The 27,603-nt window shown below is 46.7% G+C and overlaps 1 protein-coding gene across 2 annotated transcripts in view; it reads right to left on the bottom strand.

Annotated features, from left to right (window-relative positions):
* Window positions 1-835: 835 nt before the first annotated feature.
* LOC119458330 (tRNA (adenine(58)-N(1))-methyltransferase catalytic subunit TRMT61A) overlaps window positions 836-27,603 on the bottom strand; it is a 50,907-nt gene continuing 24,139 nt past the window's right edge. The window contains exons 3-4 of one of the 2 annotated variants that reach the window (XM_049671095.1): window positions 19,930-20,126; window positions 836-1,193 (exon numbers count right to left, since the gene is read on the bottom strand). In XM_049671095.1, the coding sequence (XP_049527052.1) occupies window positions 933-1,193; window positions 19,930-20,126 (458 nt within the window). In that variant the 3' untranslated portion in view covers window positions 836-932. Of the gene's footprint in view, window positions 1,194-8,766; window positions 9,125-19,929; window positions 20,127-27,603 lie in introns of those variants that run through there. The other variant, XM_037720165.2, reaches the window with a different exon arrangement.

Genomic DNA, 27,603 nt, shown 5'->3' with positions numbered 1-27,603 from the left:
CTCATCTGCTATTCTAGTCAAGATATCCTGGAAACGTTTCACATTTGTCGCCTTCAAGATAACTGTGAAAGCCAATCGTCCACTGCACTAACAAATGAATAGACAATCTTTCGCAATCATGGGGCCCCTGATTTTGATATGTGGTTGTGAGCGCATGTTTCTTTCTCCTTTTTGCTTATATATCAACTGATAGCCTACACCGCCGACGAGAATGGCGCAAATCTTCCATCACCCTGACAAAGAAGGAAACGGAATACATTTGCATCAAGATTGGCCAACTGCAAATGCCCGTACATGTATCAAAATCGTTTCGTGTCATGTGTCCTCATATATAGCCCCCCCTTCCAATGTCATTAAAAATGCAGTTGGTAGTTCAGCAATGTGTTGTGTCCCTTCCGTCTTGTCAAATTAAATGTCTGCTGATTTCCCGGAAAGTATGCGCCAACTAGCTAAGCTGCAAACCATGGAACAATAAGAAAGGAGTCTACCTGCGCACTGATGAGCTTGAGTGCTGCAAGCGCACCTTGAAGGTAAACGAAGATACCACTAAGATACAGTGGATGGAAGCACTTTGTATGAAGAAACTGGGGCAGGTGGCGCTCTTGTACGGCTTGGTGTCTCGTCACGTGCTGCATGTAGTAGTTGTTATTTTATGCCCTCTTTTATGTTATTTACTTTTCACTGCACAATGTGCGTGCTTATAATTCACTCAGAAGGATGGGAACATGAATAAGACGGTAGAAAGCCTTCGCTCGTCAATGTCTTTTATTCTCTGGTTTTGCGACCAGCCCAGCAGTGTCACAGCCTTCAGCGTCACATATATCCCAGCAACACGTTAAATTAGCAATTCCATTTTATTTGGCAAAGGGATGACGAGACAAAACATAAGGAGAATGCTAGCCACCTGTCTCTCCTATCTAAACGTACGATCGCTAAGAGGCCAGTAGAGTCGCGAAGGTCAGGTATCCCGTGTGGCCTGGAATCTGCAAAGAAGGTATGGCCGCCTGGAAACAGACTCCTTTGGCACCTGGATCTTCGGTGTGACCACGACGCTTCTTCCCTCTTTTCCTTTCTGCAGTAATCTTGGATTCTTCTTCAGCAGTGGCTTCGGCTGCGTCCAGTGTTTCGGACGGGTCCTCTGCACCGGCCATTGGTTCTCCTTCCGCAGTTGCGAGTATCTCGGCTGTCGTTCGCTGGGAAAGAATAGATGTCATATTTCAACAAAGAGTTCTAGCTTACCCTTGTGTGATCATTACATCAGGAGATGTCAGAGTGGTTACTGTTACTACTGAATAAAAGAAGGCGGCGGTTGTTAAATTAAATTCTGGGGTCTTTCGTGCAAAACCACAATCTGATTATTAGGCAGGTCATAAGGGTGAACTCTGGTCGATTTTGACCACGTGCGGTTTCCTGCATTTAGCCCATATCGAAAGGCAACCATTGCGACTGCGATCGAACCCACGACCTTGAGCTCAGCAGCGCTACTCCACAGCCCCTGGGCTTCCGTGGTGGGTGAAGGTGCTTGTCACCTACAGGCAGATCTAGCCTTGTAACGGCATGCCGGCAAATGCATAGACTGAGCTCCTACCAAAGCCATACATGCCATTACTAACATTTCACAAGTAGCACCGGAATGGTAAAAGAGACTAGCCGTAGCGATTGGTGGCATCCTAAAAAGCTAAGCTCTATCAGAACACATTCGAGTAAGCTTTCATCTTCACAACAACTCATCACCATCATCAGGTTATATTTTATGTCCACTGCAGAACGAAGGCCTCTCCCTGCGATCTCAAATTACCCCTGTCTTGCGCTAGCGTATTCCAACTTGCGCCTGCAAATTTCTTAACTTCATCACCCCATCTGGTTTTCTGCCGACCTCGAATGCACTTCCCTTCTCTTGGTATCCATTCTGTAACCCTAATGGTCCATCGGTTATCCATCCTACGGTTATCCATCCTAGGTGCGGCATGATGATGTTGGCATAAGACGTGGCCGTCGCAAGCAACACACCAGCTGTCTTCAAGTGTCGGACGACGCAGCAACTCACTACGCAATGACAACCGTCATGGTCACCGCAACGACACACACCGGTGAGTCGTGGTGCATGAGTGCTAGGCACATCCTTATATATAAGGACAAACGACTTCGCGAACTCTAGTCCGTGTGTATGTAAAGCGTCTGTATCGTGTTAGCGTGTCTGTATAAAGTCTGTGTTTTGTGTAACAAGCTCCCGCCTGCCATGTCATTATTAAAGGATCCTGGGCCCAAGAGAAACAGCGAGTTTGTTTTCCATCACAATGACCTACATGACACCCGTCATGAGCTTCATATCATGAGTTCTGAGGAGTTCCTTTAGCTAGGCCTAAGAAACCTTAAGGCAGAAGACTTAGTCATGATCATGACTATGACTTTGACCATCAATCTTTTGCCTTTTCCTTCACTTTGTACCACATCCGAACTCATTACTTTGGTTTTTACTGTTATTCTTCGTTCGCTGAGTAAGACATTTTTGCTGAGTCATGGTCATGACTATGGCTTTAACTACCATCCTTTAGTGTTTCCCTCACATAGTACCCATGTAGGAACCCATTTCAGTGGTATTTAAGTGTTAATCATTTTTGCTGAGTCACTGTCGTTTTCGCTGAGTCATGCTCATGACAGAGCGTGAGATCTCCCGGCTTTTTTCATATAGGATCTGTTTCTAGCCTCTTGTATAGGATCTTGTATAGATCCTGGAGATAGTGTTAGTGTTGTCTAAAAATGTGCGTTCATTCCAAAGATAGACCCTGATACTGGTGGTAAGAGGAGCATTCTCACATTCTTCCTAGCGTTTCCATCACTTAGAACCCACGTGTGAACCCATTTCAGTGGCTTTTGAGTGTTAATCTTTTTTGTTGAGTCATGCTCATGACTATGACTTCTACTATCATCTCTTAGTGTTTCCTTCGCTTAGTATCCACGTCAGAACCCATTTTAGTGGTTTTTGAGCGTTAATCTTTTGTCGCTGAGTCATGCACATGACTGTGGCTTCTACCACCACCCTTTAGTGTTTCCTTCACTTAGTAAGCACGTCAGAACTCATTTTGGTGGTTTTCGAGTGTTAATCTTTTTGCCGAGTCATTGTCATTTTGTTGAGTCATGCTCATGACTATCACTTCTACCATCATCCTTTAGTGTTTCCTTCACTAACCCACGTTACAACCCATTTCTGTGGTTTTTGAGTGTGAATCTTTTTTCGCTGAGTCATTTTCATTTGTTTCGAGTCATGCTCATGACCGACTTCTAGTATCATTTAGTGTTTCCTTCCCCTTAGTACCCACGTCCGAACTCATTTCAGTGGTTTGTAAATGTTAATTTTTTTTCCCTGGGTCATTGTCATTTCAGGCGGCTGTTTCATGACCTACATGATACGCATGTCATGAAATTCATGTCAAGACATGTCGTTTATGTTCGCCATACACTGTTGCCCTACAATGCCAATTTTGGTGCCTACCAAGTTAACGAAACGACTATAAGAGCACCAAGACGTAGGCAGCCAGATAGATAGATATATAGATAGATAGACAGAGAGATTGATAGATATAAAGAACTGATTTTGTATCAGTTCTGTATAGGTTTTGCTTGGTGGGGCCGTTTCGCCTCTGATTTTGCAGAACAGGTCCCAGTCCACTTACGTGTACTTCCTGGGTGGTTTGGGGATTACGCGCACTAGGAGTTCCAGAATACGGTGATCGCTGCCCAAGTTCTCTTGGAGGTTGTCCCATGTGCCTTCTGCGCTTTGGAGAAAAGCGAGGTCGGGTGTCATGTCACGACTGACCGAATAGCCAATTCTGGTAGGGAGCCTGGGATCTGTAATCAACGTTAGGCCGAGCTCCACAGCGGCGTTAGCTAGGTTCGTGCCCTTGGTGCTTGAGTAACCATATCCCCATTCCGTGTTGGGGGCGTTAAAAGTCTCCCGCGACTATCAGGGATGCGTCTTTCGCAGAGGGTACCGCGGCGACCAGGAGCGCCCTGAAATCCCTTCTATCCGCTGGGGAACTGTATATGTTAAGAATAAATATGTTGGCGTTGCTTGTTCTGCTCGGTATGATTTCTAACAGTTGAGCTTCGAGTCCTGTCTTGTATGAGGGAACATCGTGCATTATAAACGAGATGTTTTTCCTAATTAGAATGGCGATACCTCTAACTCTTTCCCCCTTGTACGCTATTGCGCAGTAACCTGGGAAGGAGATTTCTTCGCCGCTTAAAGTTTCTTGTAACAGAATCGCGTGCGGTTTATACGCTATTGATCTGATGAGTTGTCCTAGGGGGGCGTTGCGCCTCTGGAAACTCACACAATTCCACTGCCAAATCTTTAGGTCTTTTGCGTTCGCTATTTTGATTATTGGGGATGACAGAATGGCCCTTTCTCACCGTTTCCGAGATTTCGGATTTCTTGTGGTTGCTCTGCTGACGCCAAAGTTCTGCCTCTGGGCTGGATCTTGGGTCTTTCTAAGTGTGTAATTCTTTCCTCTATCCTGGAGAACAGCTCCATAATTCGCTTTTCGAAGGAAGCTAGTCTGGTAGTTAGCTTGCCTCTGATGCGCATAGTTGTGACGGCTGGCCCGATGGCACCGGCATCAGTCGGGGTCTCATCCGGGTCCGCCATTTCCTCCTCCTCGTCCCCTTCCGTCTCGCTGACTTCTTTGGGGCTGGGGGCTTTGCGTTTGACTTTACCCACTAGCGGGCGTGCTTCTCCGATTGTGACCTCATCGCGATTTGTGATTTGCGCCTTAACGCTGTTTAGTGCCTTGCAGAGCTCGTTAAGTTCTCTCCCGAGCTGTCGATTTTCTGCCTCGAGTGCCTGACAGTGGGAACCGCACGCATGCTCTGGCTGTGCCTTACCGACCGCCTTCTGCCTTGATGTACTGGGCGATCATCCAGTACCCTTGACCTTGTTGGACCAGGTGGTTCGCTTCGCCGAACGAGAACGGAACCTGGATCGGGATCTGGAGGTCCCTTGGCCGATTCTTGAGCCGGAACGCCTCCTGGAGCGAGAGCGCCCCCTGGAGCGGGTACGCCCACCTGTTTGCGAGCGTTCTCGCGTCGCCGAGCCGCCGAATGCGGCCGCAGATGTTGAGCCCCTCCTAATGTAGGTGCTGCTGACGTCAATGTTGTCTCCTCCGGCCATCTGCGCAACTCGCTCTCTCTGCCGTCGCCTTCTGCGCCGACGCCTTACGATGTAAGGGATCTAGTAACGCTGTATGCACGCGCGATCCCCAGCGACATGGGGGCCGCCGCATGTCTCGCACTTGGGCGAGCATTGGTGCTTCTCCTCGTCATTGTTAAAGTTTTGATCTTTCCGCAGCCGCGGCACTTGTTCCTTTCCTCTTCGCTTTAAAACAATCAGGTAAACAATCATCAATCAGGTAATCGAGAAATCTGCGGAGTAAAATCAACCTCTCTATATGGCTTTCATAGATTATGAAAAGGCATTTGATTCAGTAGAGATAGCAGTAGTCATAGAGGCATTGCGTAATCAAGAAGTACAGAAGGGATACGTGAATATCTTGGGAAATATCTACAAAGATTCCAAAGCTACATTGGTTCTCCACGAGAAAAGTTGAAAATTACCTATCAAGGCATCAGGCAAGGAGACAGAATCTCTTCCACGCTACTCACTGCATGCTTAGGAGTGAACATCAACGGCGAATATCTCAGCAACCTTCGGTTTGCAGATGGCATTGTCCTATTCAGCAACAATGCGGACGAATTACAACAAATGATTGAGGACCTTAACCGAGAAAGTGTAAGAGTGGGGTTGAAGATTAATATGCAGAAGACAAAGATAATGTTCAATAGCCTGGCAAGGGAACAAGAATTCAGGATCGCCAGCCTCTAGAGTCTGTAAAGGGGTAAGTTTATCTAGGTCAATTAGTCACATGGGATCCTGATCATGAGAAGGAAAGTTACAGACGAATAAAATTGCGTTGGAGTGCATACGACAGGCATTGCCAAATCCTGACTGGGAGCTTACCACTGTCGTTGAAAAGTAAAGTCTACAATCATTGTATTCTACCGGTGCTAACATATGGGGTAGAAACCTGGAGGTTAACAAAGAATATCTAGAACAAGTTAAGGACCGCACAAAGAGCGATGGAACGAAAAATGTTAGGCCTAACGTTAAGAGACAGGGAGAGAGCGGTGTGGATCAGAGAGCAAACAGGGATAGCCGATATTCTAGTTGACATTAAGAGGAAAAAATGGAGCTGTGCAGGCCATGTAATGCGTAGCATAGACAACCAGTGGACCATTAGAGTTAAAAAATGAATGCCAAGAGAAGGGAAGTGCAGTCGAGGTCTGCAGAAAGCTAGGTGGGGTGATAAAGTTAGGAAATTTGCAGGTGCAAGCTGGAATCAGCTAGTGCAAGGCGGGGGTAATTGGAGATAGCAGGGACAAAGGTATTGTGCCTTCGTCCTGCAGTTGATGATGATAATTTTTGAAATAGCCCTATTTTCTCTTCTGTCTCTCTCCACTTCGATAAAAAGTGATTCATATCACCTTTAAAAAAAGTTTCCTCACACATCACGGGACAAAACTAAGTTAAACACCATCGTTCGTAGCGCTCAAGAAGAAAGAAAAATAGGGAGGTGAACCTGATGAGCGCCCAGTTTACTACCCAACAACCAGGTTAAGGTGGTTAAGGGATCAAAATAGAGGAGCGGACTACTGAAATGAAATATAGGCATCAATTAATGTATTGGCGGGGAGGTCGAGAGGCAAGGCATCAAATGGAGTGATCGGGTCGGGAAGTTAGAGCACTGGCTTATGCAATGAATTTTTAACTAGGTTGGCAATTGCAACTGCCCAAACGAAGAGAAAGTGCCCAGACAAGAATGGGAATCCACCTTTTATTTCTGATGTGTAGACACTTGTCGCTGCTCTGCGACCTGAAAAAAAAAAAAAAAACGAATGAAGTCACTGGCACAGTGCATGAAGCTGTACGACATAGAAACGTACAGCAGGACACAAGTAAACATTCCCACAGATCTAGGCAAGCCTTAAGAAAATGCACGTCTTAGACAGCGAACAGCCTATTCCCGCATTCCTTACGTCTCACCTCAGCTTCGTACCAATTCCTTAATTCCCAAGTAATCACTAACATAGGAGTGCCAGCGGTGTCGCTGCACAACTCATAAGACCACTTCGGAACTGCATCGTTGTGCAACTCGTATTATAATTCGAACTCAGAGTTCCGCAGTATTAACCAAAAAATTAAATTATGGTGTTTTACGTGCGAAAACCCCGATGTGATTATGAGGCACGCCAAAGTGGGGGACATCCGGAAAATTGGACCACCTGGGGTGCTTTAACGTGCGCCTAAATCTAAGTACATGGGTGTTTTCGCATTTCGCCCCCATAGAAATGCGGCCGCCGTGGCCGGGATTCGATCCCTCAACCTCGTGGTCATCAGCCCAACACCAGCGGTATTGACCAACGCAGCTCGTTATAGGTTTCAGACGAAGCTATGCCGATTTCATATACCCAAGCAAAGTTGCTGCTGTGTACCAGCTCCTGTTATCTTGCGTTAAAATGTATGCTGGTCAGAGCCGCAGATGCGTTGGCGTGAGATTAAGAAAAAACAAGCACCCCTTCTCTAGTTCACTGTACTGCCACTTAGCGGAGCATTGAAAAAAACTGTGGCTGTACCCCTCTTTTCTGTCACACTAACATTCTCACCTGTGGTATAAAGGTTACAAACAGGGATAAGGTGCCTCAGGAAAGCTGGCCAATGTTTCGATAGGACCTATCTTCGTCAAAGACCTTTGAAGAAGAAAGGTTCTCATATGAGAATGTTTGCCAGCCTTTATGAGGCACCTTATCCCTGTTTTTAGCTTTTATACCGCAGTGAACTACTCCATCTGCCGGCACCTTTCTGGATTTCGAACATTCTCATCTGCTATTCTAGTCAAGATATCCTGGAAACGTTTCACATTTGTCGCCTTCAAGATAACTGTGAAAGCCAATCGTCCACTGCACTAACAAATGAATAGACAATCTTTCGCAATCATGGGGCCCCTGATTTTGATATGTGGTTGTGAGCGCATGTTTCTTTCTCCTTTTTGCTTATATATCAACTGATAGCCTACACCGCCGACGAGAATGGCGCAAATCTTCCATCACCCTGACAAAGAAGGAAACGGAATACATTTGCATCAAGATTGGCCAACTGCAAATGCCCGTACATGTATCAAAATCGTTTCGTGTCATGTGTCCTCATATATAGCCCCCCCTTCCAATGTCATTAAAAATGCAGTTGGTAGTTCAGCAATGTGTTGTGTCCCTTCCGTCTTGTCAAATTAAATGTCTGCTGATTTCCCGGAAAGTATGCGCCAACTAGCTAAGCTGCAAACCATGGAACAATAAGAAAGGAGTCTACCTGCGCACTGATGAGCTTGAGTGCTGCAAGCGCACCTTGAAGGTAAACGAAGATACCACTAAGATACAGTGGATGGAAGCACTTTGTATGAAGAAACTGGGGCAGGTGGCGCTCTTGTACGGCTTGGTGTCTCGTCACGTGCTGCATGTAGTAGTTGTTATTTTATGCCCTCTTTTATGTTATTTACTTTTCACTGCACAATGTGCGTGCTTATAATTCACTCAGAAGGATGGGAACATGAATAAGACGGTAGAAAGCCTTCGCTCGTCAATGTCTTTTATTCTCTGGTTTTGCGACCAGCCCAGCAGTGTCACAGCCTTCAGCGTCACATATATCCCAGCAACACGTTAAATTAGCAATTCCATTTTATTTGGCAAAGGGATGACGAGACAAAACATAAGGAGAATGCTAGCCACCTGTCTCTCCTATCTAAACGTACGATCGCTAAGAGGCCAGTAGAGTCGCGAAGGTCAGGTATCCCGTGTGGCCTGGAATCTGCAAAGAAGGTATGGCCGCCTGGAAACAGACTCCTTTGGCACCTGGATCTTCGGTGTGACCACGACGCTTCTTCCCTCTTTTCCTTTCTGCAGTAATCTTGGATTCTTCTTCAGCAGTGGCTTCGGCTGCGTCCAGTGTTTCGGACGGGTCCTCTGCACCGGCCATTGGTTCTCCTTCCGCAGTTGCGAGTATCTCGGCTGTCGTTCGCTGGGAAAGAATAGATGTCATATTTCAACAAAGAGTTCTAGCTTACCCTTGTGTGATCATTACATCAGGAGATGTCAGAGTGGTTACTGTTACTACTGAATAAAAGAAGGCGGCGGTTGTTAAATTAAATTCTGGGGTCTTTCGTGCAAAACCACAATCTGATTATTAGGCAGGTCATAAGGGTGAACTCTGGTCGATTTTGACCACGTGCGGTTTCCTGCATTTAGCCCATATCGAAAGGCAACCATTGCGACTGCGATCGAACCCACGACCTTGAGCTCAGCAGCGCTACTCCACAGCCCCTGGGCTTCCGTGGTGGGTGAAGGTGCTTGTCACCTACAGGCAGATCTAGCCTTGTAACGGCATGCCGGCAAATGCATAGACTGAGCTCCTACCAAAGCCATACATGCCATTACTAACATTTCACAAGTAGCACCGGAATGGTAAAAGAGACTAGCCGTAGCAATTGGTGGCATCCTAAAAAGCTAAGCTCTATCTGAACACATTCGAGTAAGCTTTCATCTTCACAACTCATCACCATCATCAGGTTATATTTTATGTCCACTGCAGAACGAAGGCCTCTCCCTGCGATCTCAAATTACCCCTGTCTTGCGCTAGCGTATTCCAACTTGCGCCTGCAAATTTCTTAACTTCATCACCCCATCTGGTTTTCTGCCGACCTCGAATGCACTTCCCTTCTCTTGGTATCCATTCTGTAACCCTAATGGTCCATCGGTTATCCATCCTACGCATTACATGGCCTGCCCAGCTCCATTTCTTACGCTTAATGGCAACTAGAATATCAGCTATCCCCGTTTGTTCTCCGATCCATACCGCTCTCTTCCTGTCTCTTAACGTTAGTCCTAACATTTTTCATTCCATTGCTCTTAGTGCGGTCCTTAACTTGTTCTCGAGCTTCTTTGTTAACCTCCAAGTTTTTGCCCCATATGTTAGGACCGGTAGAATGCAATGATTGTATACTTTTCTTTTGAACGACAGTGGTAAGCTCCCAGTCAGGATTTGGCAATGCCTGCCGTATGCACTCCAACCCAATTTTATTCTTCTGTGAATTTCTTTCCCATGATCAGGGTCCCCTGTGAGTAATTGACCTAGATAAACGTACTCCTTTACAGACTCTAGAAGCTGACTGGCGATCCTGAATTCTTGTTCCCTTGCCAGGCTATTGAACATTATCTTTGTCTTCTGCATATTAATCTCCAACCCAATTCTTACACTTTCTCGATTAAGGTTCTCGATCATTTGTTGTAATTCGTCTCCATTGTTGCTGAATAGGACAATGTCATCTGCAAACCGAAGGTTGCTGAGATATTCTCCGTTGATACTCCGAAGCCTTCTTAGTCTAAGAGCTTGAATACTTCTTCTAAGCATGCAGTGAATAGCATTAAAGAGATTGTGTGTCCTTGCCGGACCCCTTTCTTGATAGGTAACTTTCTACTTTTCTTGTGGAGAACCAAGGTAGCTGTGGAATCCTTGTAGATGTTTGCTAAGATATTCACGTATGCCTCCTGTACTCCTTGATTACGCAATGCCTCTATGACTGCTGGTATCTCTACTGAATCAAATGCCTTTTCATAATCTATGAAAGCCATGTAGAGAGGTTGATTGTACTCCGCAGATTTCTCGATTACCTGATTTATGACATGGATATGATCCATCGTAGAATATCCCTTCCTGAAGCCAGCCTGTTCTCTTGGTTGGCTGAAGTCAAGTGTTGCCCTGATTCTATTGGAAATTATCTTGGTGAATATTTTATACAATACTGAAAGCAAGCTAATGGGTCTATATTTCTTCAATTCTTTAATGTCTCCCTTCTTATGGATTAGTATCATGTTGGCGTTCTTCCAGCTCTCTGGTACACTCGAAGTTGTGAGGCATTGCGTATAAAGGGCGCAAGCTTTTCAAGCATATCTCCTCCATCTTTGATTAAATCTACTGTTTATCCATCTTCTCCAGCAGCTTTTCCCCTGGTCATGTTTTTCAAGGCCCTTCTAACTTCATCGCTAGTTATAGAAGGAGCCTCTGTATCCGGTTCATCATTATTTCGAATGAAAGTAGCTTGGCTGTTTTGGGCGCTGTACAGGTCAGTATAGAATTCTTCCGCTGCTTTTACTATGCCATCAAAATTGCTGATGATATTACTATGCTTATCTTTCAGTGCATATATCTTGCCTTGTCCTATGCCAAGCTTTCTTCTTACTGATTTAATGCTGCGTCCATATTTTATGGCTTCCTCAATCTTTCCCACATTATAATTTCGAATATCCCTTACTTTCTTCTTGTTGATCAGTTTTGACAGTTCAGCGAATTCTATCTGATCTCTTGAGTTGGACACTTTCATGTTTTGTCGTTTCTTTATTATGTCCTTTGTTTCTTGGGAGAGCTTACCTACTGGTTGCCTTGGTGCCTTACCTCCCACTTCAATTGCTGCTTCTGAGATCAACCTAGTTATGGTTTCATTTATTACCTCTATGTTGTCTTTATCTTCATTTTCTAAAGCTGCAAATTTGTTTGCAAGCACCAGCCTGAATTAGTCTGCTTTTACCCTTCCTGCCTCTAGGTTGGCCTGTTTCCTCTTGACTAATTTCACTCTCTCTCTCTTCAAATTGAGAGAAATCCTAGACCTTCACTAACCTATGGTCACTGCACTTTACCTTAAGTAAGATTTCTACATCCTGCACTATGCTTGGATCGGCAGAGAGTATGAAATCTATTTCATTCCTTGTTTCTCCATTAGGGCTTTTCCAGGTCCACTTCATGTTGCTGCGTTTCCTGAAGAAGGTATTCATTATTTGGAGCCTATTCTATTCCGCGAATTCTACTAACATCTCTCCTCTTGCATTCCTAGAATCGATGCCGTAGTTGCCAATTGCTTGCTCACCAACCTGCTTTTTCCCCACTTTTGCATTGAAGTCGCCCATGACTAAAGTATACTGAGTTTGCACCTTTCTCATTGCTAGTTCAACATCTTCATAAAACTGTTCTATTTCTTCATCGTCGTGACTAGAGGTTGGGGCTAGACTTGTACTACCTTCATCTTGTACCTCCTATTCAGCTTTATTACGACGACTGCTAGGCTCTCATTAATGCTGTAGAATTCATCAATGTTGCCCGCTATGTTGTTGTGGACTAGAAATCCTACCCCGGATTCTCTCTTGTCTGGAAGACCTCTGTAGCAAAGGAGGTGGCCGTTAGTCAGCACTGTGCAAGCCTCACCAGTAACCCACCCTCACTAAGGCCAATAATATCCCAGGCAACTCCTGATAATTCTTCAAATAGTCCTGCTAAGCTAGCCTCACTCGAGAGGGTGCGCGTGTTGAACGTTGCCAGGTTCAGTTTCCATTGGAGGCCTGTCAGGACCCAGAGATTCTTAGCACCCTCTGAGGCGTAGCAGGTCTGACCGCTGCCTTGGTCAGGTGCTCCGCAGCCACTGGGGACTGAGGGCCATGAGTTAATTGTCGGAGTCATGAGGGAGGTAGCAGCCGAATACTGCACCAGGGAGGCCAATTCCTGTTCTGGTGAGGGAATGACTTTGATGAAGCTTAGTCGGCCTTCCTAGTCTGGTTGCACCTGAACTAGTATAGCCCCACTAGCTCTCGGCAATATATTTTTCTTGCCAGTGTCAGGCACTACTCCATGCCTAATAATGTGGTGGACTGGAGCAGGATTCAAACTTACGACCTTCAGATTTGAGGCCGGGTATTCTACCTCTGCTCCACGCTACCACCTTGAGTAGTACAACTTAGTCACAAATGTACTGGCCACTTCTGATTCTTGACGCTTTGGCTAAACGCAGAGTCACCCGTAGTCGAAACCAGCCCAGCTGGTTCCGGTTACATCTTTAAGACTATATCAAGAAATATAGCAACGTTAAACACGAGAGACTACAATGTTCTGCGGTATCACCAGTTGGGACATAACAGACAACTACAACATCACTATCAGTACATTATGAAGCTGGGTGCAACGTCTCCAATGTTCTTGCTGAAATGTAAGCCTGTGTTCTAGTATAACCTGCTCACTTTTAACAGCGAAGCTGTTTAAGCAGCCGTAATTTGTGGATATCAAGAAACTATCATCATCAGCAATGAAGAAAAAAAAAGAAAATAAACTTTCTTGCCGAGGCGGGATTCGAACCCGCGTACCCACGGTCCTAAGGCGAGAGTCGTAACCACTAGGCTGTACAGCCACGCTTGCAGAATGTGCATTTATGCGAACCATATGATTGCGTTTGAGCGTCGTCATCTTCGTCCACAGCTAGCACGTTCGGACGCGCTCGTGCCAATGCTCTATGAGGTGAAGATGTTTTGCGCGCTATACTCGGGAGAGAGATAGAGATAAAATAATTGGAGGATACTTATAGGGACTCTGAAACGATTTTGACGATTTTGTACAAACGTACTGAGTCGTTAGAGTAGGGCATTCTGATCATTAATTGATGCATCTAAGCACTCCACATAAAGCGTGTAATTTATTACAAGGTTTTAAAAAGGTACATCGCTACCGATCGCAGCATGCCAATCGGCTAAGTTTTGTGACTAAGTGACGTGATTTGACCATAACACGTCACTGGGCCAGTTATCCGTTTGGCTGCCCAGGGGGCATCATCGATAATTGTTCCAAAATTATGGGGAACAAATGTTGCTCATAATAGTTTAGATGTTAGTTAATTTGTTTCTATAAAAAGAAAGTAACAGAAAGAGAATGCACAAGGACATGTATCACTACACTAAAAGTACTTCCGGCCCACAGCAAGTGTCGTCTGCTTGTGTTAAAACGTGCTCCGTGTTGACGAGAGCTGCACGGTCAGTGTTGGTCTTGTTCTTTCTTTTCGCAACACCATGGTTCACCCTTGTTGCATTATGGGCTGCAAACGTAACGATCGGCGACATGTCAAGCTGCGACATTGTGCCCCGCTGCAAGGCAGCAGATGAGTAGAGTGGTTGCAGCGCATCGGACTGTCGGTATCCAAACGGCACCAGCATCTACGCGTTTGTGTGATGTGTTTCGTTGTCACTGATCTCGGAGGCGTGCGGGTGTTATGAGAGATGGAGAGGGAAGACGCATGGCGACACAGCAAACAGATTTTATTTACACGCGAACTCAAAACCAAAAAGCCTCAAACCGAAAATCGAGCTACACACTGAACTAAAAGACAATGAATAAATAAATGCCAACAAATGTACAACCTAATGAACACACTAAAATACACACTAAACATGTCCTTAACTACGCTTACACTAATTCTGGGCGTTTCCCACGCGAACGTCTGGCAACTCTGGCCTACTGCGAGAATGTATCGTCCTTACTCAGTTCGCCCTCGTCGCTCGTATTCTCCCGGCGAGAATCTCGTTGGGCCTTTCTTGAAGTCGTTGCTTTTCGCCGACTGTCGCATAGTCGTGGCTGCCTTGCAGTCGGTACGTTCACCCGCTCATCTTCGGAGCCTGTTTGACCCGGTCGCTGTTGCTGACGTGGCCGGGAGAGGTGACGGGTTAGGCCTAGCGACGTGCTCGGCCGCCGCTTCCGTCCAGCTTCTTTCCCGAGTGCCGACGTGGCGTTCCGGGGATCATCGCACGTGCCGGTCTGCCGTGGAAGAGGGGTCCTCTCTGGGGTGCCCGGTCCTGCCGTGAGAGGCTGCAGCCGGTCCAGGAGCCTCACTCGAACTTGCCGAGGTCGACGGCCACACCATGGACGGCCAACGTCACGGACTCGGCCAGACCCCCAAGTCTCCCGTCGCCAGTGCGGAGCTGGCGATGCAACCTTCCTGGCCCGGAACCACGTCGATAATGCTCAGACAACGCCGTTTCTCCTTCGATCACGCCTCGGGTCACGCGCCTCACGCGCTCGCGCCGTTCAGAACGCTCCGCTCACATCGTCTTTGTCTTCTTTTATGGCGCCGCCGGCGTCTTACTCATGACATGGCTCCCCTTTTTAAGAGTTTTTTCTCAAAAAACTGCTTTCTCTTGACCTTTTTGGCGGCGAACTGGACTTTCGTTGTGGCTTGAATGCTCTTCTGTGCGTCGTCTTCGCTTACCACTCATCACCACACTTCACTGCACTGTCGCGCACATTTCACTGTTTGCACTGTTCACAACACTCATGAGTTCATTGTTCGCACCACTTCAAATATGTACATTTGTTTTGTACGCGTTATGTTCTCACTGCTTAGTCAATCCATCGCCCTACTCATGTAATCTGCCCCCACGTTCTGTCGTCCCTTAATATACTCTATGTGGAAAGTAAGGCTCCCTCTCATTATATCTGTTATAGGTCGGCTTAGCTTTATATGCACGGGCTCCTCTGTTAAACACTGCATCTCGCTCCGCCCAACTTCTATTTGCTCGGGTAGGTCTGAAAATCCTTCCTCGACCTTGTTTCTCTGCCTGGGGCCTGCCCACTGCTTGTATCTTATCTCGTGTATCCTCCTTGGGCTCGACTCGTCCCGTTCCCAACTTGTGCCCCACAAATTCCCTAGTCTTGTAGCCTATCTCACACCTGGTTGGCTCTATCGTCAATCCTATGTCCTTGTCATCGGCAATCGCCAAACACCAGTCTTCTCCTCGTTTTTCCCCTTAACCATAGTCTTTTGGCATACGTCACATGCTTTTACATATTGTTTCACGTCATTCTGCACTCCCAGCCAAAAGAACTCTTCTGTTATTTTTTGTAACGTGTCTTTGATTCCCTGGTGACCTGCCGTTACACTATCATGCCCTAACTTCAGTACTTTATTCCTCAGCTCCTTTGGGACCATCAACTGTAATACTTCCCTACCTGAACTAAATATACATCTCCGGTACAATAAATAATTTTTCTTTATAAACTCCACTACTGTCCGACTCTTTCCTTTGCACCCGTTCCCCTATCTTCTGTTCACACAATACACTGCACTCAATTGTTCTAAATGCTTATTGTCCCAAACACTCTATAAGAATAAACTTGGTATCTATACACATTTGTAAAAACTGTCAATTCGATTGTCTGAGGGCATTCCTGACTATTTCTTTTGTATCCTGCCGGTCATATCTGTTCGCTTTCTCCGCCTTTTACGGAGCTCCCATGCTTCCCTACGTCCAGCCTGTTTCTTCCTCTTTCCTCCTCTAGCACATTTTTCGGGCGGCTTGGAATGTCCCTGCCTTAACTCTGGCCTCTTAATACTTTTCCTTGACGTCCGCCTCTTCTCATGCATCTGCATTTTAATACGCTGTTTTCTTTTCCATCTCCGGTGAATCTTCTTCTTACCCCTTCGTGTTGCGCGTTTTAAGTGACTAAGGTCTCTATCGTCTTTCTCGTTTCTCTCGGAGTTTGACCGACTCATCGCTTCTGATGCTTGGCTATCCTTGTACTCATTCTCCATTACCAACCCCCTATTGTTACGAGGTGAAGCTACTTCCTCTTCTCTTTTCTGCTCTTTGGGCATGGAAATCTCTATCGGGGCGTCGGCCATCCTCTTATCCTGCTCACTATGAGTCAAAGGCTCCTCAGTGGTGAGCTTCTCCTCAACGCCGTCACGGGGGCTATCTATTCTGCCAACGTCTTCTGACAAATTTCTGCTGTCCGGCAGCTCTGCTACACTAGCGGGCCTACTCTCAATCTTAAGCTCAGCCTCACGCTCTTTCCTTTCCGATGCCTGAGCTTTCTCTTGTAGCATCTGTAGCTCCTCTCGCAGCTTCTTGAGCTCTTTCTCTTGGAGCTGCTTCCTTTCTTCATAAGCCTTTTTAGCTTTATCGCGTTCTGCCTCGACACGTTTCCTTGCATCCTCAATTAGTTTGAGGCCCTGCTCCTTGCTGAGCTTCTGCTTGCGAATGGTGGCCGATATCGCCTCCCAATCCATCTCTGCAACTTCCGAGAATCAGTGACTGGGCTGGATAGAATCCGGGACGGATCCTGGCAGGCTCGCCAATTGTGATGTGTTTCGTTGTCACTGATCTCGGAGGCGTGCGGGTGTTATGAGAGATGGAGAGGGAAGACGCATGGCGACACAGCAAACAGATTTTATTTACACGCGAACTCAAAACCAAAAAGCCTCAAACCGAAAATCAAGCTACACACTGAACTAAAAGACAATGAATAAATAAATGCCAACAAATGTACAACCTAATGAACACACTAAAATACACACTAAACATGTCCTTAACTACGCCTACACTAATTCTGGGCGTTTCCCACGCGAACGTCTGGCAACTCTGGCCTACTGCGAGAATGTATCGTCCTTACTCAGTTCGCCCTCGTCGCTCGTATTCTCCCGGCGAGAATCTCGTTGGGCCTTTCTTGAAGTCGTTGCTTTTCGCCGACTGTCGCATAGTCGTGGCTGCCTTGCAGTCGGTACGTTCACCCGCTCATCTTCGGAGCCTGTTTGACCCGGTCGCTGTTGCTGACGTGGCCGGGAGAGGTGACGGGTTAGGCCTAGCGACGTGCTCGGCCGCCGCTTCCGTCCAGCTTCTTTCCCGAGTGCCGACGTGGCGTTCCGGGGATCATCGCACGTGCCGGTCTGCCGTGGAAGAGGGGTCCTCTCTGGGGTGCCCGGTCCTGCCGTGAGAGGCTGCAGCCGGTCCAGGAGCCTCACTCGAACTTGCCGAGGTCGACGGCCACACCATGGACGGCCAACGTCACGGACTCGGCCAGACCCCCAAGTCTCCCGTCGCCAGTGCGGAGCTGGCGATGCAACGTTCCTGGCCCGGAACCACGTCGATAATGCTCAGACAACGCCGTTTCTCCTTCGATCACGCCTCGGGTCATGCGCCTCACGCGCTCGCGCCGTTCAGAACGCTCCGCTCACATCGTCTTTGTCTTCTTTTATGGCGCCGCCGGCGTCTTACTCATGACAGTTTGCGATCGTCAATTCACGTCAGAGGATTGCCACAATACAGTTTAGCGTGTCTGATATTCAGGTAAATGCAAGCGCAAGTGTACTGGCCGTTTTACAACATTTTACGTGACGAACGCAGGTGCAAACGTGAACTGTTTCCATGGTGCAGCCACCCCCTGGCAACACAAAGCTCAACCAAATACACAGCTAATATAGCAGTATCCAAGTTTTTTCTACTTCGCTGCTGGCTCAAATTTTCGGCAGGAGAGTAATCTTGAACACGTTGTCTTTTTATATGTTTAAAATGTTTTACACTTGGTTACAGGAATATTAGCTCTGTATTTGGCTGTTTAAGCTCTGCGCCACCAGATGGCTGGACCGTGCATGCCGATCAGTCTGCTCATGTACGTCTACAAAGCTTCTTCATCACAGCGGTATGAAGGGGCTTTAGTTTACACCTCTGGCTATCCGTCAAAACACCCAGCTCGCCTGTGGTTACCGGAATACCAGACACGCTCGGCGCTGCGACAGAACGCTCGCAACGCACGCTGGCTCCAAGAGAACCGGAAGTAGATGACAACACGTCACAACATGCCATAGAGCCAGTGAAGGCAGGGCTTAGCCCTGGTCACTCGGTGAACGAGTTGAGGAGGAAATGCATGGCTAGGGAGGAGGGTAACTTGTAATCGTCCGTAGCTCTCTTAATATGAGACACTTCACTTAAATTGTGATGCGCATGTTATACTGTAGCTGTACCCTACGCGTCTACAAAATTTGTCCGAACCGTTTCAGGGACCCTTTAAGCTTCGCCTTTAAGAGTAGAACGCGATAGAGTTATTGGGACCCGTCCGCATCGCAACGCGCAGCTGTAGGTCTGGTAAAAATTCTGGAAAAGGGGTTTGTGTTCGAGTTTCCTCATAGCAGAATTAGGTTTTCTCGTACATTCAAATTACAATCCGACACCGATTAGTAAACAATCCGACGGGTGAATCCGACAAAGGTAGTACTTTACCATTTTCCCGACAGATTTCACTGTGAGAAATTCTATTTTTGTTCACCAATACCTTGCACCACATGGAGGGCCTGCGCGCGCAGGTCAAGGTGGTCACGCGCGGTCGCGCCGACGCCGGTTGCAGATGCCGGATTTTCTGCGACCCGGGGCCCTTAACGCTGTCACGTTAAAATGAGAAACGCATTCACGGAGCGAGTCTGCTGGTATGCGTTGTCGGCATTGCATCGCGGTGGAACGCGGCATTGGCATTAGAACGCGGCTTCGGTGTTGCAAGCTGCGCTATGCAATGCGCAATGACGGCCGTAAGTCCGAGAGAGAGACGCAATCACGGAGTGGGTCTGCTGGACGCATTGTCGGCATTGCAACGCGGTGGAACGAGGTGTCGGCATTTCAGCCAGCTTCACTGTGTCTTGAGCTTTGCGCGGCCTAGTGCAAGCTTTCGCCTTTTTTTAATGTTCCGGCAGTGATGCAAGCTCAATGGATAGAATTCTGCCTACTTCACACCAAGAAGAGTCGAAATACTGGTTACAGAGAAGGTAGGTTGGACTTTACCATGCAAATTAACCACATGAGGTGGGCGTGTGAAGGCCGGTGTCGTTGATGTCAATGTTACAAGGATGAGTCCAAACATTCGATGGCACACACGAAGTGCGATGGACCTTTGAACCACGCCGTTTTTCTCGGTAGGTCATTTTAGTCTCGAGCGGGTCAGAGAAAACACGTATTGCAGGAACATGGCGGATGCACCTTCAAAGCTACCAGCACTGCATTTTTCGGCCCCATCTCTATATTACAGTAGACTAAGATAGACACTGCCAAAATCAATGATGTCACAGTGAGAGTGAACTCGTCTGTTGCTCCAGAATGATAATTTATTATTCCAACCTAACATAAATATCCTTTTTTCTAATGCTCCTTCTTAAGGCACTCAAGAGTCACCAGAAAGTTTACACATGCATGACGTACCTCTTCATTTTTCGCTGCCCGTCCAGCCATTGCGGCCCCGGACGCATCTCGTATGTCGGCCATGACCACCTGTTTGATCTCGTAAGGGCGCTCGAGGCACTCCCACGTGACCACGTCCACGAAGCCGCGGGCACGCAACGCCTCGCACGTGCGCTGCACTTGTTCTACGCACGGCGAGAAGGAGCAGAGGCGCCCCACTGCGAAAGAGACAGGCGAAAAGTGGCACGATTACGACTGGTGGACCGCAGTTCAGACATTCATCATCAGTGCTAATATACCTGATACCTACAAGAGAGACTAGAGAAACACTCAGTCATTTTAGATTGATGAGGCATTTCTTTCAGAACTCTATATTCGTTAATCATCTGGTACTATGTTGATTACCAGAAGAGAAAATGAAGAGTGGGAGGGTGGCCGACTGCGCTAGTTGGCTTTCCATTATTTCTGTTCTAAGGGCGTATATCACGAAGCAGTTAAACAGGAAAACTGACAGGAACGAACGTCAAGTTTCAACTGAGGTTAGAATGCGCATGAGTTTTTTGGCGAATGGCAGCAACATTTAATAAATATCAAATACATATATTTATGTTATTTATTTTTATTTTAAAATACTTCCAATCCCTCCCAGCGATTATTACAGGGGTTGCAATAAATACATCAATAGATCAATAGAAATACATATCAGGTGATGCTAGCCATACAAAATGCACAGAGTAAGCCGTCCTCACTCGTAAGCCTTCCCAGTCTAACAGCTTGAATACTTATTCACTCCATCCTTAGAAGAAGTATTAAAGCTCTTAGACTGGGAAGGCTTAGGAGTGAGGATCAACGGCTAATATCTCAGCAAAATTCGGTTTGCAGATGACATTGTCCTCTTCAGCAACAATGGCGATGAATTCCAGCAAATGATTGAGGACCTTAACCAAGAAAGTGTAAGAGTGGAGTTGAAGATTATTATGCACAAGACAAACATAATGTTCAATAGCCTGGCAACGGAACAAGAATTCAGGATCGCCAGTCAGCCTGTAGAGTCTGTAAAGGAGTATGCTTATCTAGGTCAATTACTCACAGGGGACCCTGATCGTGAGAAAGAAATTTACAGAAGAATAAAATTGGGTTGGAGTGCATACGGCAGGCATTGCCAAATCTTGACTGGGAGCTTACCACTGTCGTTGAAAAGTGTACAATTATTGCATTCTACCGGTGCTAACATATGGGGCAGAAACTTGGAGGTTAACACAGAAGCTCGAGAACAAGTCAAGGACCGCACAAAGAGCGATGGGACGAAAAATGTTAGGCCTAACGTTAAGAGACGGGAAAAGAGCGGTGTGGATCAGAGAACAAACGGGGATAGCCGATATTCTAGTTGAGATTAAGAGGAAGAAATGGAGCTGGGCAGGCCATGTAATGCGTAGGATGGATAACCAGTGGACCATTAAAGTTACAGAATGGATACCAAGAGAAGGGAAGCGCAGTCGAGGAAGGCAGAAAACTAGGTGGGATGATGAAGTTAGGAAATTCGCAGGCACAAGTTGGAATCAGCTAGCGCAAGACAGGGGTAATTGGAGATCACAGGGAGAGGCCTTCGTCCTGCAGTGGACATAAATATAGGCTGATGATGATTATCTTGTGTACTGTATGTTGCGCAAGCATTCAGAAAAATGCCACTGAACTGCAAGGCAACTGAAAACAATTATAAAATATTCTCATGTAATTTATGTAGAAACTATAGTTGAAGCACACCAGTTTCTAATACGTAATCATTTTTTTTTTGCATTAACACAGCGGGTCTAGGCCCACCCCACCAAATCGCAGGGCACTCAATAAAGTTATTTGAATGAATGAATGAACACAGCAGATGTTATCATCAAGCTCGTTAATTACAGCTGTTACATTGAACCTTCACGTAACTTTACCATTGTGCTTAAAAAGATGTGACCCGCTGTGGTTGCTCAGTGGTTATGGTGTTGGGCTGTTGAGCACGAGGTCGCAGGATAGAATCCCGGCCACGGGCGGCCAGCATTTCAATGGGGGACGAAATGCAGAAAACACCCGTGTACTTAGATTTAAGTGCACATGAAAGAAACCAAGGTGGTCCAAATTAATCCAGAGTCCCCCACTACAGCGTGACTCATAATCAGATGGTGGTTTTAGCGCGTCAAACCCTATATATTAATTAAACATGTGGTTCAACACAGCGCTGTTTTCCAGCAAGTGGGACGTCGTTGTTGACTGGAGTATTGTAGTTACGTTTCAAATAATGGCGTGTAAGTACCGTGAACAGGCTCACGGACCAGTAACACTCCCAGCACGCTGAGCTTATTTTCTATAGTGGCCGGTTCTAAATCAGTGCCATAAGTTAATGTGTTAGCTATTCTTTTTATTACAGAATTTATGTTACAGAAGGTTTTTTCCGCGAATGCTACTATGTATATTTCGTGAAGACAACATCCTTCTTGTGACGAGCTTGTTCAGCTTTTATCTGACAATTCTGTTTTATAAATCACTCACTAAACAACTTTCACAAGAATTCATTGATTCCAGGTGTCTCATTAATAAGAATAAGATGACGTTTGCAAGTAACTCTAATTTTATACTACCTATGGTTCATTCAACTATGAAAAATGAAATCCCCATTCACAGCTATAAAACTATGGAATGGTTTATACCAACACCAGTAAACCTTCATCATCCTTTCATGCAGTTAAACATGCCCTTAAGCATTTTACAGCAAAGCTGTCTTTGCCTACGATCTAAAAAAGTGTGTCTGAGATGTTGACAAAAACAAGTGGGCCGATCCTGATGATAGTGCAGAAACGGTCCAAGCTCGATGGCACATACCCTTGTGGGCTCGGGGACCCGTAAGACGCCCTTGAACTACCCTTGTCACAGGTGGGACCCAAAGAGACAAAAACAATGCAGGCGGAGCGATGAACACTGTTGCCCAAATGCTAGCCTATGACGATGCGTGTCGAAACGGCAGTGATAAAACTCTCATTCTCTGTTAACATAGCCATTTCCCTAGCGACGTCATCAGTTGCCCGTTGGACTCCGTATGGGTAAGACCCATGTTGCTCGTTCCGAAGAGGAAGAGCACGCCTTCAAGGAGTGTCGGCTCGCTCAACAGCACGAATCGATGCGAAAGCGACAAGAAGCCAAACTTGCAGCGGCCCAACGTGCTGCGGCCGATGGTGTAAGGTGGTGTGAATCTAGTCGACTAAACTCGCTTTCATTCGCACATAGAGCATACGGAGCGCAACAACACAACAGTTGTGTTGTGTTTTTCCAACCATTTAGCATAACCACGAAATTAAGAAAAAAAAAAACAATATACTTAAACAAAACCAACAGCTTCGCTGGTCTTCTATCGTCACATAGTGGAAGGAGTCTGAATTTTTTACATGTATACGTAAGTTTACATCGTTCATTATACTACATTCGCCATTTGTATGTATGGTATTGACAGTATTTTTATGTATTATAGGATTGTATACAGACAATTTTATTTGGTTTGTTAAAATGTTGTATGTTGGTGCCTGTGTTCTATGTGTTCTATGCAGACCCATTTCTTTATTTATTTACACAAATGGTTGTAATATTGGCCTACTGATACCAGTACGTTTCAGTAGAAGTATCTACGTTTGATATGTGATTTATATTTTATTTGGTTTGCTTGTGTTTGTGACCGATGCAAATATGTCAGTCTCAGTGAATTTTAAATCGTAGTCTTAAACAATCGTTGGTATTGCTGTTTCTCCATTCTGTGCGTACAATGCATCTGTCTGAATGACGTGTGACCTACGGGCACATAGCGTTTCTCAAGCTGCAAAAAGTAGCTTTTTGCTCGGCGTCCACTCTTTGTGTTCAAACTGTACCACAAAGAGAAATAAACTTGTATTTTACGCGATTGTGTTTCTTTGTTTCAGCTAGATTGCTCATCTTTCATATGTCTCTACATGGTTATTAGTAACCAACGGTCCCGTTGCAGTCTTTGACTTTGGGACTCTCATCTCTAACCATTCACTGTATATAACGAATAATAATAATAATAAGAATGCAGTAACACACACACTGTACGTGCGTGTATTAACATTACCAGTTTCGGTCGAAAGGCGAAGCATTTGAGAGCGATAGGAAGGTTAAGCGTTTCGCCAAAGCTGCTCGGTCGGAAGTTTCTCTGCCCGCTCCCAGACCACTGCATGTGCACGGTTGCACAACAGGAACATTATAGTGTCTGTGCCTATGACGCTCAAGCCAGCAAAAGAATTAAGGAGGAACAGTGCCCTGGCTCCGGTGGAGAAATGACTAAGCAGGGCATGACGTCCACCCCGCATCTCATTTTTGCAGCCAAACACAATGGGTGTCTCTTTTCTCCATCGCATCTGCTTCTCCTTCTTTCCCTCACACCAAGTTGGCTTTAGAATGACGCCACTGCCTCTTGCCACGCTTAAGAACAAAACATCGCAAAAGGAAACAACAACTCGGGGACGAAGAAAAGAAGCAGTCAGCACAAGCGCCGATTCCTTGCGCTGACCCAGTGTTTCTCGTGCATTTCTTCCGAGTTAGTTTCTCAAAATGAGTAGCATTTACCACAAAAATTGTTTGGCCACTGCCAAATGGCTGGTAATTGCATAGTTTTTATTGCCAGCCTTAAACAGCACCAAAGAAGACAATGCGTGCACCTGGTGGCTGTCGCTATGACGTAAGACCCAGCACGTCCCCTCCCAAAATTTTTCAGAGCACTGCCTTAACTCGGAGGACATGCTGAGGAGCAGCCCACTCTAAATTGTGCGTCACTTCCGGCGAGCGGTAATGCCAGCGTTTTGCGTGTGTGTGCGCACGTGCATGTGCGTACGTTTCTCTCTTGATATCAAAAACGGCTATTTCTGCGAGTTTTTCGTGAACACTATCTTAAATTAGGCTTTTTATGCTGTCCAAACAAAACTTCGTTGCAGTTTTGCAGTTAGCCTTTAAGAATGCATCCATGCCTACAGCACAGCTTAAAGTCTTGTTGCCTCTACCCAACATTTGACGTCGCTCTTACTGTCCACTTTTCACCTCGCACTAATTCGTTTATCGGCGCGAGACGAAAAAAAATTTCGCCTCGGAGGTAGCCAAAAAAGTCACAGGCCTGCGCGGCACAGGCAGCACAGTTACAGCTGTGTAAGCTGGTGAAGCAGCTTAAGAGTAGCAATTTTGGCACCACGCACAACAGGGTCTTCGCGGCTAAGTCTTTTCGCCTCGTTTTGATGAGAGCGATCTCAGCTGTCCGCCCGGTGTCGACGGCGAGCTGCAGTTTGTAATGCTCTCTGCACAGTAGTCTGCTGAGCCCGATGATGCTTGGTTGTAGCCGCGCACGTAGCTCTACGATCTGCTTCTTCAGCAGCGGTTCGTACCTTGCGAGGAGACGCCATAACGTCTACCGAAGAGGTACCGAGAATATGTGGCGCACATCTCGCATTGGGATCGCGTTTATTGCGCACAAAATGCAGTGCCCGTACGTCAATGTGACGTCTGGGATTTCAAGTATTTTGTCGCTTTCGGCCGTTACTATGCGATAAAGGCTTCTCAAAGCTTGACAAGTTCAGTCTATGGCTCCTTTATAATGGAGCGCAAGACACTTTTAATGCTATGTAAGGCGGAAATTCCGATAGGGGGAGAAAAGTACAAAATGCTCGTGTGCTTCAATTTAGGTGTACATTAAAGAAACCCAGGTGGTCAAAAATTAACTCGGAGTCCTCTACTATACGGCGTCTTACATGGCCACCAGGGTTGTTTTGAGAAGTTGAACCACGTGCATGAATCCGTTGCCTCTTTTACAGAGTACCTGTTCAGGGCTAGGGTCCTCCAGGATCGTGTCCGCGTGTAGAAAAAAACAACTATCATCAGCACTGGCTCGAGCGTCGTCTTTTTGAGCGCATGGCCCCTCCTCCCTCCCGTTATCTATCTTGCGCCAGTCGACCTTCTTTTATGCCGTGTTCCCCCTGAGTAGAGTTGGGCCCTGCTGCGAGGCTAGCGTGGCAAGCCTGCTGGAAGCTGCGCCCGACTAGAGTTGAGCCCTGCTGGGAGGCTAGCGAGGCTAGGCCGGCGGCGCTCCTTGTTTACGAGCCTCTGCCATGGCACCACCTCTTGTATTTCTATGAAAACGCCGGGTTGGCGGCCTTTTCAAACTTAGGACTGTAAAAAAATGTACGTTATACCGCGGTTTTTGCGAGATCTTATGCTTTCTTCTTCATTACGTGACGTAGGTCACCCTGGCGACTACGTGAGCGCGTTAGCACTTGTGCGCGCCGCGATTAGCGTAGCCGTCCTTAATAAAACTTTTTGACGATACGGTGATCGCAACTGTGTACGTTCCCCCTGCAACGCCTACAAAAGACATTGAAACGTTCATGATAGACATGTTCAGTTGGGTGATTCCCAATGACAATACGCCCATTCTCATCGTGGGGGCAATATTCACTACAGCGGACCCACCATAGCCACACCTTCGCTGGCTTCCATCTTCACAGTGGTGGAAGGGCTCTGAATTTTTTTTATAAGCTCTCACCTGTCTATAGTACGCAGCAGCCGCCGCAAGAAAACCACAACAAACAATGACGAAAAGCTCAAGCAGGTTCGCGTGAGGTCGTGTAGACGTCGCCACCACGTCGAGACTGGAGGGTGTGGCAGACGCTGCTCGGAGGGAACAGACGAGAGATGACAGCGCAACGCCGGCTCCTGTGGCGCGATTGGTGTGATGATCTATACACTAGAGTCACCAGAAAAAACTAGAGACTCTAATCTGCTGCTGCTGCGGCCCCTTTCCTCATTTGTGACAGCTTCCAACTGATCCACTCCGTCAAATGCGCACGATATCACCGGAACCAAACGGCGCCATCGTGAGTTAATATCGCAAGGTTTAAATTCCCAAAGCCACTCACGGGCTTTCAGAATCAATTAAGAGAGCCCGAAGAGGTAGAAAACACTGAAGGTGTGTGGCCGGGCTAATTGGTAAACCATAACAAAACAAAAATTGCATATCAAACGCACATGCTGGATGAAGCGAATCTTTAGCAAAGCAGGAGCTGAATTAACTTTTCACAAGTAAATTCGATGTGCACAATTGTCTTTATTTTCAACCTATGCAACACGTGATCTCATGCTATGTTTACATTTACGCACTACACCATTCACATGCTATGCCGAAATGCACACACCAAATCTGGCGGATGCGCAGTGTGAGACGACGGCGCACGGAAATCACGACGATGGTGCCGCCATATGTGATTGTGGTGTGTGGAGTGCGCGACACGATGCGGTGGTTGGAGACAAACAAGAAACAGACAAGCAATGTGCGTGCAGAGGCGAATTCCGCGCTGGTTGGAAGACGAAAACGTCGAAGAGCGCCCGACATGTGAACATGCGGCGCAAAAAGAGAAAATAAAAGGAAAAGGCATCCAAACAGAAGAACACGCGGAGCTTTGAGCGGCCAATCAGCAAAAGACGAATCGGCCAGAGCACCAGAAAAGCGAGGCGCGCTGGCAGAAAGAGCGAGAGTTCCAGGAAGCGATGCCAGGAGAAGGTAGGCCACCAGACCGGGAGTTGAAGATGGGCCGTCGCCTTCCGGACCCAAGCCACCAGGACTTCACCCAACCGGGGCCTCCTGCAAACCCGTTCCTGGGCGTCGCCACT

The sequence above is a fragment of the Dermacentor silvarum genome, chromosome 7 (assembly GCF_013339745.2).
Source record: "Dermacentor silvarum isolate Dsil-2018 chromosome 7, BIME_Dsil_1.4, whole genome shotgun sequence".
Classification (NCBI taxonomy): domain Eukaryota; kingdom Metazoa; phylum Arthropoda; class Arachnida; order Ixodida; family Ixodidae; genus Dermacentor; species Dermacentor silvarum.
Note: the sequence above shows the minus strand (reverse complement) of the source record. Positions and strands in the feature narration are given on the sequence as shown.